The sequence below is a fragment of the Anser anser genome (genome assembly GCF_964211835.1).
Source record: "Anser anser genome assembly, chromosome: 1".
NCBI classification, from domain to species: Eukaryota; Metazoa; Chordata; class Aves; order Anseriformes; family Anatidae; genus Anser; species Anser anser.
This window is the reverse complement of record NC_139720.1, coordinates 187,366,806-187,385,153: the sequence shown is the minus strand read 5'-3', so window position 1 is coordinate 187,385,153 and position 18,348 is coordinate 187,366,806. Positions and strand designations below refer to the sequence as shown.

The 18,348-nt window shown below is 35.6% G+C and overlaps 1 protein-coding gene across 14 annotated transcripts in view; it reads left to right on the top strand.

Moving 5' to 3' along the window:
- NBEA (neurobeachin) overlaps window positions 1–18,348 on the top strand; it is a 520,716-nt gene that overhangs the window by 485,269 nt on the left and 17,099 nt on the right. For 9 of the 14 annotated variants that reach the window (XM_083801110.1, XM_083801112.1, XM_083801109.1 and 6 more), the window contains 5 exons: window positions 6,799–6,888; window positions 8,462–8,654; window positions 12,098–12,169; window positions 14,368–14,523; window positions 15,413–15,583. In XM_083801110.1, the coding sequence (XP_083657236.1) occupies window positions 6,799–6,888; window positions 8,462–8,654; window positions 12,098–12,169; window positions 14,368–14,523; window positions 15,413–15,583 (682 nt within the window). Of the gene's footprint in view, window positions 1–6,407; window positions 6,770–6,798; window positions 6,889–8,461; window positions 8,655–12,097; window positions 12,170–14,367; window positions 14,524–15,412; window positions 15,584–18,348 lie in introns of those variants that run through there. The other 5 variants (XM_083801105.1, XM_083801106.1, XM_083801108.1 and 2 more) reach the window with 3 other exon arrangements.

The window sequence follows — 18,348 nt, the reverse complement described above, 5'->3', positions numbered from 1 at the left end:
TAACTATTCTTGACATGATTACATATTTAATGAATTATTGTATCATGCTGTTACGTCTCTCGCAAAAGTAACTTAGCAGTAAAATCTTTTCTAATGCATTGTACTCAGCAACTTAATGATCAAAGAAAGCAACATTCTCTTTTATAAACTTAATACAGACTTGGGAGAATGATGACAGAGCAATGATTTCATTTGGCATGACATCAATGAACACACAAGAGTTTCAGTAAATGTTACCAATCTGAATGGGACAGAAATGATTACTAACACGGCCATAAGAAATACAATAGTTCAACTGCAGAAAATAATGACATAGAATTAGAGTAATAAGATAAATCATTATTTAAAAGAGAAAGAAATTAAAATAGTTTTGAATGAAATTGTAAACAAAATTATAAAAAATGCATGACTTTTTTTCATTTGCAGCTGATGTTCAGAGTTTTGCACAGCAGTGACTTTGCAAGCCAAGGGGATCTCCCTGTCTGCCTTGTGTGCAGTCAAACAGCAGGGAAGAAAAGGCAGCAAAATTGCCATCAGCTGGGAGCAAAACCTGCAGTTTGAAAAATTATCGCAACCATAAAAAGAAAGTGATGAACTGAGCAGTGTGGCCTGAGGAGCCCCTATAACAACATAGACCTTGTCAGAGGAATTGGGAGTTAAAGCTGTTGGCTTCAGAGCATAATAGAGTTTGCTGTAGTTTTTAGTGTAATTTAATGAGAGAATTTCATTATAGCAGTGGTAAACTCCATTGTTCCAGGCAGAGCTGGAAGGATACAAGATACAGGGGAGAGTGAAAAGCTATAGAAAGTTGCTTTTTCCTTCTTATATAGCTAGGACTTTTCAGTGTAAGAAAGTTTTCCATGATTTTTAAGGGAATGGGCAACTGCTGGAGAGGAAAGGGAGGTTTTGCATTCAAATATGCAGGAGCCTCAGAAACACTGGCTTGCACAGGGGAGCATGCCTGAAAGAATAAGGGACGCTCTCACCTAAACCTGCCCTGGCTGTGACATAGCCATCTTTATGCTATTTTTGCTTTACCTTCTTTGTTTCTGTTTGTGAGATTTAGTGATTTTTGTTTTCCTGTTTCCAATGTCTTTAACTAAATGCCTGCTTACGCTGGCAGAGTGTTGAAAAGTTTTTGTATCATGTAAGGCATAGTAGACTGCCAGGGACAAGAACTGGAGAACTGTGAAGGTAAAAGAGGGAAGAAGTAGGTATCACAGTCAGTAGTTTAATAAGGTAGGTATGAAAACTAAAAGTTAGTGCTCCCAGAAACAAATAAAGTCACAGATGGGACTCATGCCTATTAAGAGGATGGGAGATCTTAATTTCCACATTTTCCTTCCTTTCATATTACTGCGTCCTCTTCGCAGAGGAATGAGAAAAAAGATAGGGGTTGTGCTGACTCTGGGAAGGGATTAAAGTCAGCTCCAAGTTACTGGTCTTCTGATGGGAAGCCATTTAATTGTACACAGGATCCAGTGAGATACCTGCTGTGTGGGGAAGGAGCTTAAGGTTGCCCCTCTCCATTGTTAAATTAATAAAGTAGTGACCTGCAGAGAAAATCCATTTCTGTGGCCATCTTTCAGTCCCTTGAGTATCCTGATTAAATAACCAACTGTATCGAAGCCTCCAGACTAGTTGAGTCATTGCTTGTCTTTAAACTACAGCACTTCTTTCCTTCAAGCATACCGTAATAAAATGGAAATCAATACTCTTAACCTAACTTACCCAAAGTCCTGAAGATATTGATGTCATTTAACAGCTGTAGATGCAAACAAAAGAGCAGTATCTCACACCGCTAGTAAAAAACAATAACATTTGCAAGCTGCTTATGCTATCCACCAACGAGCTGTCAATCATGTTTGTTGGGAAGAAGACAGTGCTTGGGGCTGCTGAGTGCACTGGCTGCATGGGCAGGAGAGGCCGTCAGGAATGCTTGTGTTTGCTTGGATGCAGAAATGAAACAAACTTTCAGGAAAGGCAAATTTGGGTTAATATGGCTGTGGTGCATATCTCAAATGAAGGAATATAGATTTTGGTTCTTTGTTGGGCTCAGTCTCCATGCACAGGTGAAAATGATTTGTAGAAAAACCTGACTGTTGTATGTTTGAGGAGTGAAACATACCAGGGTTATGGAAATAAAGAATAAAAGAAATAATATGTTAAAAAAGGAGTAAAAATATAGAGAAATGGTATATATTTTTTAAAGTTTGACTTATGGTAGTAATCAACGAAGATAAACAAAAACAAAGCCCCTTCACGTAGGAATAAAAGTATTGTCTTACTATCTGCAATGCAGTCTGCTTTTAGGAGTTTCTTTCTTCTCATCTGTTCTTAAATAAATCAAAGTGAAAGTGCTCCTGTTTTTGTGGTTGTTGTGCTATGCGGTCACCATGAACCTCTCATAGCAAAGGGGAGTTTGTAATTAAGATGGACCATTAATACAGTCCTTTGTTATTTTACCCACCTTTCTAAATAACTTTTAGGAGGAAACTTATGTTAAAAACAAACTCACATTCTCACATTTTCATTTAGAGTGTGTGAACTGGTTTCTAGGGTAAAGAGGCGGTGTGCCCCAGGGCTTCCACTGACCAAGCTCAGTCACTACTTGGGGTCCACAGCCCCCACTGAAGCCAGCCTGGTGGGAAAACCCTGCAGTGGGCATGGTTTCAGTATAAGATTCTTACTACTGAGTTTTTTCCTCTGCAGCTCTGCTTTTCTTGGGTTGTGCTGCTTGTTGTTGGAGACATTGCCTTTGACCACTAAGAAATAATTTTCTTAAACCTAAAGAAATTTATTGTTTGCATTATATAATGGCACACTTGATTTGTGTGTCTTTCAACCTGCATTATTAAATAGAAGGGAAAAAAACATAAATAAATACATAAATAAATAAATAAAAACACCAAAATTTAGTAGACTTTATAAGCAAAGAAGACATATCTATCTCTTTATTCCTTGGAAAGCTGACACTAGGGATGGATCCTCCAGGCTACAGAGGAGCATTCCAGTATCCTTGTGAATGTGCAGTCTTCCTTTAAACATAAAAAAAATGGAACACAATAATTTACTTTGAGGCAAACACATTTAGGATATTATTCATTGAAACTAAGATTAGTATGAGTAGTATCATTCATAAGACTGGATTTTTTTTTTTGAATTGATGTCTTGTTCAAAATTGTATGTAAACACAGAATATGAGTCTCTACATATTACATGTCCAATATTAAGTCCTATGAAATGTATTTTCCTTGATTGCATAAATTAGGATATATGAGATGTACTCACTTTAAACTTTGAATTCCCATCTAGTTTGCAGATATTTTTCTTTCCTTGTTCAGACCTATGATTATCAAGTAATAATTTGAGGCCCATTTTATCTTTCTGCAATACATGATCATATCCAAACAGATACTCCCTGAAGTGTCTGGAGTACAAATCTCATTTTCTGTGTATTAAAAACAGTAGGGAATCTCAAATCAGCTCGCTAAATAGCTTTCCTGCAACACCTTATTAAGAAAGTGAAAACTAATATAATTGCCATTTTGCTGTTCCAAAAGCGTTAAATCTGGCAGCCACTGAATTCCAAGCTTATTATGTTTGTACATGAAGGACATTTGAAGGTGAAATGAGAATAAACTTCATTTTATTAAAATGTGCGTTAAATTGACTAGAATGTGTGTTTCAGGGAGTGGTGTAGCACTTTGCACATGGTACTCAAGATCTGGTGGGAGAAAAGGAATTGATTAATTAGACCAAAATGTTTAAGACAAATAAATCTGAAGTTTGATGATTTACAGTTCAAGAAAAACTGTGGTGTACACTTACCAGTTTTAAGATTAATTTCACATACAGCTAGAGTCCTCTTGTAAACAAATCAATGTATTACATTATTATTCACAGATCTGTTCTGTACCTGCTTTTCATTTCATGTCAAGTGATCTGATAGGACACAGCATTAGAAATACCCTTGGGACAGTCACTTTATCTCTGTATGCTTATGTTTATCTTCTTTGTAAGTTTTGACAAGGTTTTTCTGTCCTTTTTAAGTGTTTTGAAATCTAGAGGAATAACAGTTGTAGCTGTGTGCAGCTGTGGGCTTGTGCAGTCTGTACTCTCAGTGTAGTAGTTGAATATTATGGGTATTTTTAAAGAAACATTGTTCACTTTCTTTAAAACTTCCAAGAGTTGTCAGTTTTACAAACTGTATTTTTGCAAGAAAAAGATAACATTACTGATCACAGGGTGGGAAGGGAGGGGGTTGTCCTCATAAGTGCAAGCCAGCAAAAATATTCAATATTCCTTGAATATCAAGGTCTTAATTCTTCATTTGTTCTGGCTACAGAAGGAGTTGGCATTAACTTAAATGTTTTAAAGAGTAGGCACATAAAGTACATACGTGAATATGTGCCAGGACATCTTCAGCTGTAAAATAACAGTTGCTTTTGACAGCTGTGTTTGAAGTGTATACCTGAAAAATTCATGCTGGTTTATTATTGTATTCTGCTCATCTTTCTCTTTCCTTGTTACTATCATAAATCTACCTGGAATGGAAGACAAAGGCAGAGAAGTTAATGTGTGCAGAATTTATAGCCTAACAATCAGAATTTGCCAAGACTGGACAACATGAAAGTAAATGTGTAAATTAGAATTGGGCTGCACTTAAAAAAAATTAATAATTCATTTCAGTGTGCCTGTAAGAGGACAGAAGAATCATTTATGGGATCACTTAAAGGGTGGTAGGGGAAGATCTGGTTTTTGTTTTGGTATTGCTGCCAAATATAATTCACACTCTTATTTCAACACAGAATTCTTTTAAAAATTAAAGGAATAACCTTGATAATTATTTGAAAAAAAAAAAAAGGAAATTATTTTTCTCAAAATATTATTGACAGATCTGTGTGGAAGCATATATTAAGCCGTGCCTAATATTGTTGATATTAGTCATCATCATTTTGAAACTGAAATACACAAGCAACTATAATTCAGTTATAAGAAAACTTATGACTAAGAAAATCAGTTACAGAGTACTGAACGTAATAGAAAATGTTACTTCAATTTGAGCTGCATTTTATATTCCTGTAAAAAAAGGGTCAGCATGAGTGAAGGTTTCTGCATAGCATATAAATAGGGACTGTTCATATGCTGCTGCTGTATAGGTGTGTACAAACATACTACACACATATGCCCACACAAATACATTGATTTTGTATGAAATCACTCTGTGATTTAAATTCATCAGTAACTGATATTGAAAAACTGAGATGCTCACCAGTTCCTCAGAAAGCAAGCACTCTGTGCCTTATAGACTAAAGCCTGCCCTGAATTAGTCAAGAAGCAAGAAATGTCCTATACCAGGATAATTACATCATCAAATGTGCTAGGCTACAAACCATGGAAGTCCTTCCCTACTGGACTTTGAAATAAGTTTCCTTTTTTGTCAAACATTTCTTAACTGTATTCCATTATACCTGTCAATCTAGGTCATCAGAAGTGGTAAACACTAGTGACCTGTCAGGAAATTTCTCTCTAACATCTGTTCTGGCTTCTATGCTGTGGAGTGCAGGAAAACACAATTTGGTTTGTAGGAATTACAAAATATGTAGATTGAAAGGATTCTCCAGTATAATGAAGTATTTATTGTGTTTCTTACCATTTAATCTCTGAAAGAAATAACATAATTTACTAAGTTAGTCGTGGGTTTTTTTTTGTTTTTTTTTTTTCTTTTCGTATTTGCTGTACAGTAGCAAATGAAAAATTCGTAAAGCTCACTAGAAAAATCTTAAGTGTCAGTGTGCAGGGCACAGTGTATAGGTAGGTACATAATACATAGTGTACTTCAAAATCCACCAGTTTTGTTTTCTATGAATGTTTTACTCTTGATTGCACAAGATCAAATGAAATAGTACCTGTTTGAAAAATGAGTGTTCTTAAGCAGTATTGCTTTTACAAGCAGCAATCTTTTGCCAGAGTTTTTAAGAATGTATCTCAAATATATCTGTGTTTGAATGAACTGTTTCTGTGGAAGCCTCACAGTTGGACTGTATTCTACTCCTTAATGAGTTACTCTATATTTATTCTGAAAGTAGCTTGAAGCCTCGAAAAATAAATTGGAATTACTGTTTTCACTTCAAAACTGTGAAGCCTAAAAGCCCATGAAAAAGTTACAACAAAATTAAGCACAAAATAGTCGGTGAATGAATGCAACTTGGAAAGATTTTTACAGTAGCCTCGATGTGCCTGGCAAGATTTGTTTCTGGCATATTTTTGTTGTTGTTGTTTTAACTTGTTAATGTTGTTATTGAAATAGTAATTATTTCTCTATTGAAATAGTAATTATTTTGTTGTTGTTGTATTTTACACATGCATTTTTCTTCTCAGTTTGCTTTTTTCCCCCATTTAAGATTCCAGAGGCTTATTTTATTAGAGATCCTCATACTTTCCTCCTTACAAAGGACTTTATTAAGGTATATGTGTTCTTTTTAGTGAAAAAAAAAAAATCTCTCTCAAGACCTGAACTGCATGTCCTCACAGGTTAACATTTTCACATATAATGGCAGTTACTGGAAATGAGACTGGTTAGTTGGGTAACTGAAGCATGCTTGAAAGCAGAAGCAGAGCTTGTCTACAAAATACTAACACTTGGCTGAGTCTGCAGCCTGGGAGGAGAGCACCGGGTGAATTTTCTGGACTTTTTTCATGGCTGACTTGGGATATGCCTGCACTGTCACAGAGTGTGTTGACCTCTCTCCTTGATGCATATTGCTCATGACAGTCCCTCTCCCTTCCCCGCAGGCCATGGAGGCGCAGATCCAGAACTTTGGACAGACGCCATCGCAGTTGCTCATTGAGCCCCATCCACCTCGGAGCTCCGCCATGCACCTGGTGAGACATAGCTGCTGGCCGGGAATTCATTCCCTTTGAACCCAAGGATTCGTTATAGGTCATCAAATACCCATTTAAGCAACACTTTAATGCCCTCCGTTGCCCATACAGCTGTACTTTCTTCTTGTGGTGGAAACAGCTCACAGTGCTTTAGCAGAGAAAGGTGGAATTTGAGTAGGTTTAGCTTCCTTTAGTACTGACTTTCCTGTTTAATACAGTGTTAAAAGGCCCTATCTTCATAAACATACACTTCATAAATACATATTTACATTCTTATTTCTGCAAGTAATGGGAATGACTGCAGGCTTTTCTTACAGTGAGCATGTTGTTTTGTTTTGTTTTGTTTTGTTTTGTTTTAAAGGAGACATTGTTAGGGAATGATTTATGAACAATACCTGCTTGACAGAAATGGAGTAATGTAGTTCAGATTGTGCTGGAATCCTCCTGTCTGTTCCCTTGGAAGAATACAGTACATATTTCTAATTTCAATTTGAACTTCAAAATTCATTCCCAACACACTTGCATGTGCTTCATGTGAATAATTATACAAAATAGTCAGACTGAAGGAGACAGATCTCTGCCCCTCAGTGCTTTTGATTAAATGCTTAAAGCTAGATATTTTATTTTAAGCTTTGTAAATGAAGAGTAATACATACAGTAATTTCAATTGTTTCATCTATCTACAAGGAAATCTCTCTCTCTGCTTGCAGACTATCATAGTGGGAATTGATCTGGAAATGTTAGCTATGTTATTACGATATGTAGATGTCAAATGTACATTATATTTTCCATAGATTTAAGATTTTTATTTATAGATAATATATGTTGAATAACAATTTAAAGTGATAAACAAAAAGGACTATTTGAACTTATAAAAATAATTCTATTTGTTATAACAATGGTTGAAAACACTAACATTAAAAACAGTACTTTGTATAATCTCACATGATAACAGTGCTACTGTCTGTGAAAAGAACACGTCTCCTGTAGAATCATCAAAATGATTTATAATTGCTTAGACTCCCTAATAAGTATAAGGTTTTCACAGAATTAAAGTGTCTGCTAATGTCTGGAAATGGTGCATTTCGTATCGAGAATTCATTAAGAAAAAATTAAATATCTGAAAAAAAAATCTAAATCTGAAAATTTGAGTCCCTCTTAAAATTTCCTTTTTCAACCACTGTAGGTAATAGCATTTATATTTATGATTTACCAATAGATGAACTGACTCTTTTATTTGGCTCATATCTCTGTTATATGGATACTAACTGTTGTTTCATTTTATATTCAATTTTATATTAATTAATGCTAACAGTCATTTTGTGTCCTGTAATGATAACCTGGTGGACCCTTACCATCCCTATTCTCTACTTGTCCTCATGTAATGATCCAATATTAGCTTCTGATCTTGCTCTCCTCCATCACTAGTGTAGATGCACAGGTAGCGTTGTTTTCCCTGTATGTGCACATGCTTGCCTACTCGTTATTTTAACCTCGTTTTCCCTCAGACCTCCTCACTAATTGTGTTATCCCTTCTGTTTTCTTCTGCTCTCTTCTCCTTTCTACTCAACAGTGTTTCCTTCCACAGAGCCCCCTCATGTTTAAAGATCAGATGCAGCAGGATGTCATAATGGTGCTGAAGTTTCCATCAAATTCCCCCGTCACACACGTGGCAGCCAACACGCTGCCCCACCTGACCATTCCTGCCGTGGTGACTGTCACCTGCAGCAGGCTGTTTGCAGTCAACCGGTGGCACAACACAGTAGGTAGGTTCTCACAGGTGCCTTTCATTCAAAAGGAAAGATCTTACCGCTGCAGCTTTTAATTTTGAGTGGAGGTCAGCTAGATGTGGGTTAATCTCACTCACTTGCCTGTTCACAAATACATAGAAAACTTACCGTTTATTCTAGCTTCTGTCAAATAATCAAAGCTTCCGTTTTCTCTGGTGTCATTCCTGGAAACACTCTCCCTAACAGCAGCACATCACCATGGCAGCTAATCGATTTGTGGTTACATCGGGATCAGCCTTTGATATAAAGTTTTTCAGAAGAGTGCTGCTGTTCTTGACACAGCCTATATTAATATGTCCCACGTTTCAGGAATCCATACTGGCATGTTACAGAGTGTACATCACTGTCTGCTGCTGGAGAGAGATTTCAGGCCTTTCCCTGGGTTAATGTGGGACCCAAAGCAAGCCTAAGTGGTCAGACACTGAACTATTCTGAAGAGAAGTTTCTTCTTTCCCCCTCAAAAGTCCATTCACTGGGGTCATCCCAAATTTCCTTTCCAGTCCATCTGCTCAGCCTTCCATTTGCCCCTAGGACTGTCCTGCCTCCTCATCTAGAGATGCAAGTGCTGAGGTTGTCCCAGGCATTGCTTAATAAGTGGTAGGGCTATGAGTTGCTGCCTACTCAGGAATGAACCGGTTTCATTTTCTAAGCTAGCGTTCTGCTCTGACAGCACTTATGCTGAAGCACATGGAAACTTTTGAACATTTCTTATCATCTGAGAAAAACAAGAAGCTGCCTCATATTTAAGAGTGTGACTCAGAAGCTGGTTCGCAAGCTTTGTCAGGATAGGGAAAAAAAAAAAAATCTTCCCCTCTTCCAGCACAGCAGAACCCCTGGACAGAAGTAGGCCATTCTGGAGGGGAAATTGTAAGATTTATCTATTTCTGGTAGAAATAAATGATTTTGAGATTATCTAGGGATATCACTGCCTTAAATGTAAGCATCTCAGTAAATAATTAAAGTCAGGTGAAATAGATCCCACCTTTTTTTGCACAATGCTGGCCAAGGTCTGGTAGTGTTACAAGTCATATTTAGAGGAATGAATGGGAATTCTCTTACAGGGATGCATTAGAGGAATTATCCAGGCAAGTAAAGTTACTAACACTCTAAACTCTTGAGTAGTAATATAAGATTTAACGTGAATTTTATTCTGACTTTTTAAATAATTTTAGCATGGATATTAAAATTTCACATGTATTCAGAATGTTCCTATTATTTTTTTTCCAACAAACTTTGCATGGTGGTTTAGAGAATACAACAGGAACAGAACAGAAGAGGATATCTGATTACCTTTCACAGATCCATGAATTTTTGATAACTCCACCAGGTGCAACTTCATGTTTTACCCATTTCTTTAAAAATAAAAGGAAAAACTAAGAAAAAAAAATTAACATAGTTGTCCTCAACAGAAGAACACAAAGTCAAAACCGTTTCAGAAGTACAGAAGCTGCCCACTAGCATTTTGGTACTCTTTTGACTAGCATTGTTTGTCTAATCTTTAATTAGTTCCCCTTTTTTTTTCAGGGATGCTGCCAAAGTATGCTGTATGCATCATCACTAACATCTCCTCTATTTGAGGAGGCTCATTTAATACTTTCCAATCCACTTTCTCATCCAGACTATTGCATGAGGGATCGCCCAAATTCCTACCCATACTTTATTGTGAGGGAGTCAAGGTCACCGAGACTGTAGTGCTCTGAATTTCAAGAGTTTCCTTAGCAACTGTTGTTTAGGGAAGCCATCTACTTTAGTAGAAGTTGTGTTGGCCTTTACAATGCATGTGACTTGGGTTTTAGTTTTTCAGATATAATTTGGAAAACATAAGTCACGTTGAAAAAATGCAGAATTCACGTCATGAACTAAATTTCACACCATTTGAAAAGCTCTGGTATAAATTTAAAAGAGAGGAATACTTTCTGAATATATTGTAATAAGAAGAGACAGGAAAGCAAAGCTGTTTGGAAAATCAAAATTCGTTCTGGTGATGTTCTTAACTTTTACATCTCACTTGGCAAAGTCTTTTATTTTGCAAGAGACTGTTCCAGGATAGGGTATCAGTTTTCTAGTATTACCATAATATTATTTTAATAAGTCACAACTCTAGCATAAAGGACAAGTTCGCCTACAGAAATCTATACACAAGCCACTGTTACTGTTGTAGGATGTAGTATGTAGAGCTTTAAGAGTTTGTACACAGACAAAGGCATTTACAGGCCCATCCCACAGTAGAATTAAATGAGTCTAAGCAAGTACCAGTAAAGATCTGTTCCAAGCTGGTTAGGTTTTGAAAGAAGAGAGAAATGAGGGAAGGAGAAAGGGAAGTTTGAGGAGGGGTGTTTTAGTAGAAAATAAAAATTATTACTGAATACAGGGGTTGTTGGTGGAGAGTTCCCGATGTGTAATATAACACAGAAACTTTTGCAACTAGTAAAAGTTGTGCTCATTGGCATTTTTGTTCACCCAGAGTCAGGAGACCATATATTTTTCAAACCTATATTAGGGTTTATCCACTCAAGTGCCCTCACACTGCAATTCTTTCTAACTTGGAATCCAGAGAGACATCATATAAAATACAGCACTTCACCTCATCTTCAAACTCATCAGATATCATTATCTTTGATCTACTGAAAGCAGTAGAGCTAGAAATATGAACTAAACAGCACGAGGACCAAGAACATTACAATTTCAATCACCAGTTTGTACTTGGAATTTGTTATCTAGAACTCTGCATCTCTCCTTATGGAGGATATTCTTGTGCAACATGGCAGTTCTTGACAAAAATTTTTGACCGTTGTGACTCATACAATGGGGAAAGTCTTCAGAAGAGCCAGATCAACGCTCTATTTTCTTGAGAGCACATAACACTAAATATGTAGCCCCTGGTTCATTTATGAAAAGCTTAAGGACTGCTCAGGATAGAACTAGTAAGAATAATTACATCAAATTTACTGTAGCCCACAATTTCCCAGTAAAAAACACTAGATAAATCTATGAAAAGGTCCAAGTTTCTGTCACATAGATTTCACTATGTAAGAAACTCATAACACAATTTAAACCAGTTATTTTTCTTTTCTGTGCTCTTATTAGATCTTACCCAGTGTTCCAATGTAACAAAATGATCTTGGACTATTTTAAATTATTTATTTAATGAATATTAGTATCTGCAGAAATCATAATGAAATTAGCATTCATAAACCTAAAATTTCTATTACATAACCAAAGAGTAAACAAATCCATATTTCTGTGGCATAGAGGAAGGGAACTTAAAAGATTCATACAACAAGAAATAATAAGAAGCTACATATTTATTTGGATATATAATCCCACAATGCAGTTTTAAACCTAGAAAAATCATACAAAAAAATCAGGCAACAAGATCGCTTGATTGCCTGTGTGCTTTATCTTTCTTTCATGTTTAGGCCTTCGGGGAGCCCCAGGATACTCTTTGGATCAAGCCCACCATCTTCCAATTGAAATGGATCCATTGATCGGTATGTCAAGATGAAAATGTAGCAATATATTTGAAAATGGTATTTTCAAGAATTATTGATTAAGCTATATTTGTATATTATGCTTCATTTAACGTGGAAGATAGGAAAATATTTATTCTTGTCAGTCCCAGAAAACTAAAAGCATTAACTATTGATGCTGAATGAATTACATGAGTGCTATTTATTATTAATATCACCAGCAATTGGTATTTAAGAAACAACCAATTAAGTCAAATACATTGTCAGCCCATATTTATAATTCTGTTCTCTTATCAGGTCAGATTAATAAAATAAAATATGAGGGTCTGGTAGAGTTCACAGATTGTCATTTCTTACAACAACTACGTATATCAGTGCAGATGTAGACTTCTTTATTTCCATTCATTATTGGGATTATTTTTTTAAATAGGGATTACTAAACTAATAAAGAAAAGATCAGATTTTAAATTGTTGTATGATTGTATCTGTTAAATCTAAAAATATTTGAGAAAATTAAATATTTTTAGAAATAAGAAACAGCCAAAATTATTAGAGTGTTATTAAGAGACATTACTGGCCTTATAATTGGCAATATTTCTCTTTAATTGCAACTGTTTGCTTTGTCTTTTTTTTTTTCTTTTTCTTAGTAGGTATATCTTTTGAGACAGAAATTGTGGATAGAGAAGGTTCTTAGAGCCAATTTTGAAGCATCAGTGAGAAAAAAAAATGTATTTTTAAACATCTCCAGATGAAAAGTTCCTTTTTCCACCTGTCAATATCTGGGGTTGAAAGATTTATATACATACAAGTAGCTCAGGAGATTTAACTTTCTCCTTCTGTATGCTTCATTTGCTCATATATAATGACAATGGTTTTCTCTTCAGATTTTCCTCTCAAAAGCTAGGGAACAACTATTGCACCTACCTGTTCTGGAAATCTGAGTAATTTATCTTTCAGTGGATGGCCACAGAGGGTCTGGTAATTTACATTTGTGCTCTTGGAATGTACATAAATATGGCAGTAACTTCTATAAGCAAATTTAAAATAGTTGGGGGGGTTGGGGGGTTGTTTGGTTGGTTGTTGAGTCTGTTATTTCATGCAATTGAGAGCAATTTATATATAATAACCAAAAACCAGGGACAAAAGAAATTTCAGAGTATTATATGCATAAAGTCATGTTCCTATGGTAGGAGGAAACATGTCTGTCAGAGTGAGTTGTATCTCAGCTAACTTCAATTATCTGAAGTTGGTTGTCAAGATTCCCCTCCATAGCTGCTGTAGGAAGAGAAACTTTCCTCTGGAGTTGTCTGGCCCTGGGACAGCTATTACAGCATGAAACGACTTGCCATGTGAAATGATATCTCTCTCTACAATGAGTATAGAAGGAGTGTAGGTAATTAACTTAGATTATATACTGAAGTCTTATAAAGCTAAGATTCAATGAGAAGGAACATACCTTTACTGTATTTCCAAATCCTGCCTGTAGTGTCATGAAAAGCAAAGAGTACTTTAGTTGATTACTCCCAGTCACTCCTAACAGATCCACTTGACATACAGGGTGGTTGGATTCTGTAGGAACCATTCATTTTCCCTTTGTCTGTGTTAATTTCCAAGTGGCATTACCTATTTTAACACTACTGTCCATGGCCTGGCTCCTTCTTTGGTGAGTAGACGAGAAGAGTGATTAAAATGCACATTAGATTTAAACAGCTTCATTGGCTGAATCCTTATCTTTGTCTTTGATCCGGTTAAGTGGCTGCAGGTATAGGGGATGTAAGTGTCACGCAACACAAGCTGGGGTATTTTCTGTAGACAAGGTACCAACTGACAAGAATTGAGTCTGCTGTATTGTTTGCATTGACTTGGTAATTTAAATGGACTTCCATCACTTTCCTGTAGTTCAATTTGTTTTTGAAGAGTTCTTCATCAGAGCACTTAAAATATTGCCACATATTATACAGTGAATCAGGCAGTTTATAAGAAATTGTCATCACCTGTAAAATCCTTTGTCTTATTCAAAAGGAAACCAAGAATCTCACAATGATTTTGTATTTCTGACATCCATATAGACAGCTCTAAATGTTCATATTCAAAATGCTTACTCAACAACAAATTCACAGTTCATTGAAAGTTAAATGTATTCATTTTCTCCTGTAAGTGGATGACAGGAAGGTGTTGGAATGGCTTGCTTGTAAAATGTGTTTTGCATTTCGTTACAGCCAATAACTCTGGTGTGAACAAACGGCAGATCACAGACCTGGTGGATCAGAGCATCCAGATCAATGCACATTGCTTCGTGGTCACAGCAGATAATCGCTACATTCTTATCTGTGGTTTCTGGGACAAGAGTTTTCGAGTTTATTCTACAGAAACAGGTGACCCTGAATACAACCACCTGTTTCTTCTTAGGTCACAAAGTGGAGGATTGTCATAATACTACCATATCTAATGCCTGTGCTTACCCCTCAATAAATGATGAAGAGCAGTTTGTTAATCCTTCATTATTATCTGAGCATAATAGCTTTAGGATGCTATTTTTCCTCTTTTTTTTTTCCTCTTTTTTTTCCTCTTTTTTTTTTTCCTTTTTTTTTTTTTTTTTTTTTTAAGATGAAAGATTTAATAGGGAACAGAAAGGCAAGCAATTTTCTTAGTGGAAACTTTTCAAACCCCAGTTATATTCAAATGCACTGATTATATCAAAAGGGTCAACCAAAACTTTAGTTACAATATTTTAATGGCTGTATTGGTTTTACCTCTATTTATTTTATTCCCTAAGAAAGGAAGTTGCATAGCCTCCACTGGTAGCTGTTCCTTTGTCCAATGGCTTAGCCTAATATTCAATATATTGCTAAAAACTGGTTTCAATATTGGAAAGAAAGAGATAATGATGGAAAAGTTCATATACTGTCTTATTCATTCATGAAGCTCACAATAATATGCTAACACCATTGCTTAAATACTGATGGAGCAGTAACTCTACTTAATATTCAGCGGCTGCAGCACTGACTTGATTTTCAGAGATAATGCTTAGACAGTGGATTGACACAGGGCACAGACCTCAAAAGGAGTAGAAAAAGAGAAAAAAATAAGTTTTCTTGTCTTAAAAATAAGTCTTTGTGATTTTTTAATCTTGTAACATGTAGTGAACTCTAAGAGATATGAGGCAAAAATTAAATTTGAACAGAATTTTTATTAATAAATGGGTTATGCAAAAATGCAAATGTTCAGAAAACCTGAATTTTTATCACTTTGCATTCTCACCAGGAAAATTAACTCAGATTGTCTTCGGCCACTGGGATGTCGTTACTTGCCTTGCCAGATCAGAGTCCTATATTGGTGGTGATTGCTACATCGTGTCTGGGTCTCGTGATGCTACCTTGCTGCTTTGGTACTGGAGTGGCCGACATCATATTATAGGTGACAATCCAAATAGCAGTAAGTACATCCTGCAAAAAACTCCTTCTTGAGAGCTCCTCTGCCATGCCTATTCATTTTTGGAGTTCCTTCTATTAAGTTCAAAAGATACTACCAAACAAATCAACTATTTGACTTACAGGTTGAAAGTTGGAATAAGAAGAGTGCCACATGCTAAGCAATTCATAGAGTACTAGCCAAAACGAATGTTTAAACAGTTTGTGCGTGGTGACAAATAATAATATGAGTAATTGCTAAATTCATAATTGCTTATCACTTATAGCATCATGTCATCATGAACTAGAACAAGATGGTTATGGCCTTTAAGTGACAGAATGTATATCACTATATTTTGATTTTTCTTTACCCAGAAATACTTTTTTGGCATTTTAATGTATTCCGTTTGTACTACAGCATGCTATATCAGCTGCTTGCCTTTTCAAAAAAGGAATGTCTCACATGCCTTGGAATTAAATGTCTCTTTGAGAAAGGTCTTTCTATAGTAAGCAAACCTTTGAAGAAGCAATGTGACTGAATAAAAATAGAAAAACAATGAAATGTTGGAAAGAGTTTGCATTTCATTTGCAGGAGACTAATAGTGCTTTGCAGAGTGAATGGAACACAATAATAATGATATTAAGTCATACAGGATACTTAGAGATGCATATTTAGAAGGCTACTTATAGAAGTACACTACTAATTTACACGGACCCTTCATCCAAGCCAGAAATGTAACCACAGTTAAAGACAAGAGCACCTTTTGTCCTGTCTTGTACACCAAATTTATCCACATTTTTCATTTAAATCAGAGTTTCTGAATTCTAAAAATTATTTTCAGCACAATGATATTGCCTCTTTAGATAAGCATAGAAGAATCCATCACCATCATTTTTGATCTCTGGTTCAAGTACTGACTGGAGGCAGTTGTAGACCTGTCAGTTACAGACATCTAAGGGAAAGTATTTCTTCACCTGAATATTTCACGGAAAGTTTTTATTTATGTGTCACAAAATAATTATTTTTTTAATTTGGCAGCAGCATTTTTATTTTTTATCTTTTCATTTTCTTCCATTTATCTGTAACCAGACCAAAAGAGAGACAAGTAAAAGCCTTGCTTTCTCACTTGACTTTCTTTTGCTTTTATAACAGCAAGAAAATGGAGGCAAAAAATACATAAATTTTTGTTGCCATAAAAATTTCTTTAACATATGTACGTTCCATGGCTTATTTAGCATTTAATTCTCAGACAGAGAGAAATTCAGTCTGAAGAGGAATTTCATTTCAATGCACTCCATTTAGCTTGATGCCGTTTTGCTTATTTGAATGCCTGTGTGATTCATATCAAGTATTAGTAATTTCTGTAGTAAGAGTCAGAAAAAAAAAAGAGCTTTCTTCTTTCACTGAAGAAAATATCTGAATATCTGAATATCCTTTTCACTGAAGAAAAGACTTCTCCTTTACCTCCTTTTATTATGTGGGGCTGAGACAGCCTTGCCATTAGCATCTCCCTACTAGCTGATACAAATCTCTCCACTTTTTTTGCGTATTATTTTATTTCAGATACCTTTTTGTCATGGTGAACATATCTGAATATGAGAAGGTGGTACATTCTGGAATCTCGAGTTTAATATCGTAACGGTGTAGGTTTGGAAGTGATTTGGAGAACTTGTAATTTTATGAAAAGAAAGAATAATCAGTCAGCTGACAGAAGTTAGTGAAAACAAAACCAATTGTATGTTTTGCTCTCTATCACTATGTCTATATGGGTAAGACACTTTTTTCTGAAGAAAAGGATTTATACCCAGATTAATGGGAGACTATGCTGCAGGTAGTCATGTCCAGGAATATGTAATCTCACAGGCGCAGGTATCAGCACTCATGAAGATTTAACAGCCAAGTTTGTTGTGATAACTTCCAAATATATCAGTTAGATTACTTACTACTGGTGTTGAAAACATGTTGAAGACTCATGTTGAAGAATAGGGTTTTCAACACTGTTATTGCTATCTATACTCATTGGATTAAACTTAACATGGGTATGTACTAGTACTGTATTATAACCAGAACTTCATGTGTTGTAAACATATCCTTATCAACAGACATTTTGACTTTCCATGAGCATACACTAGTAAGATCACAGTAGTGATTATATGCATGAAGGGCCTTCTGCATTTTAAAACTTCTACAGTTTCTAAATCTTTCTGCTAAAGTAATGACTACCAAGCCCTGTTCCATACCATGAACAGAAATGATAGCTTGTTGTATGACTGATTCCCCATATAAAGCCAATTCCCATATTCATCTAGTGAAAGATGTACCTACCCATGGCAGGGGGTGAGGCCTAGATGACCTTTAAAAGTCCTTTCCAACCCAAACCATTCTATGATTCTGTGATATTAATTTTCAGGAGTGAAGCATTCTCAACAATCCCTTTCAAAGATAGGTTTAAAGTTTTTCATAGGTTAAGCCACTGAAGTAGTTTTATAAAGAAACATTTCCTAATCTATTCTTCTTCAGTATTTACTGGTAGAAGATTAGGACTTATCTTGTAGGAAAAATGAAAGTGAGATGTTCACTGTAGGTCAAATCCAATTAGTTAACATCTTTAGAATGAATTTCCAGAAAGATGTAGATGATATTTTCAGGGGAAAAAAAAAAAAAAAAAAAAAGGAAGGATTAGTTTCTTAAAAGCTGTCATCTGGAGACACAGATAAGGTATTTTATATCACAGACTGTAAGAAGGTGGAGAATTCAAAGAAAAATGTCAGGTATAGTAATTATCTGGG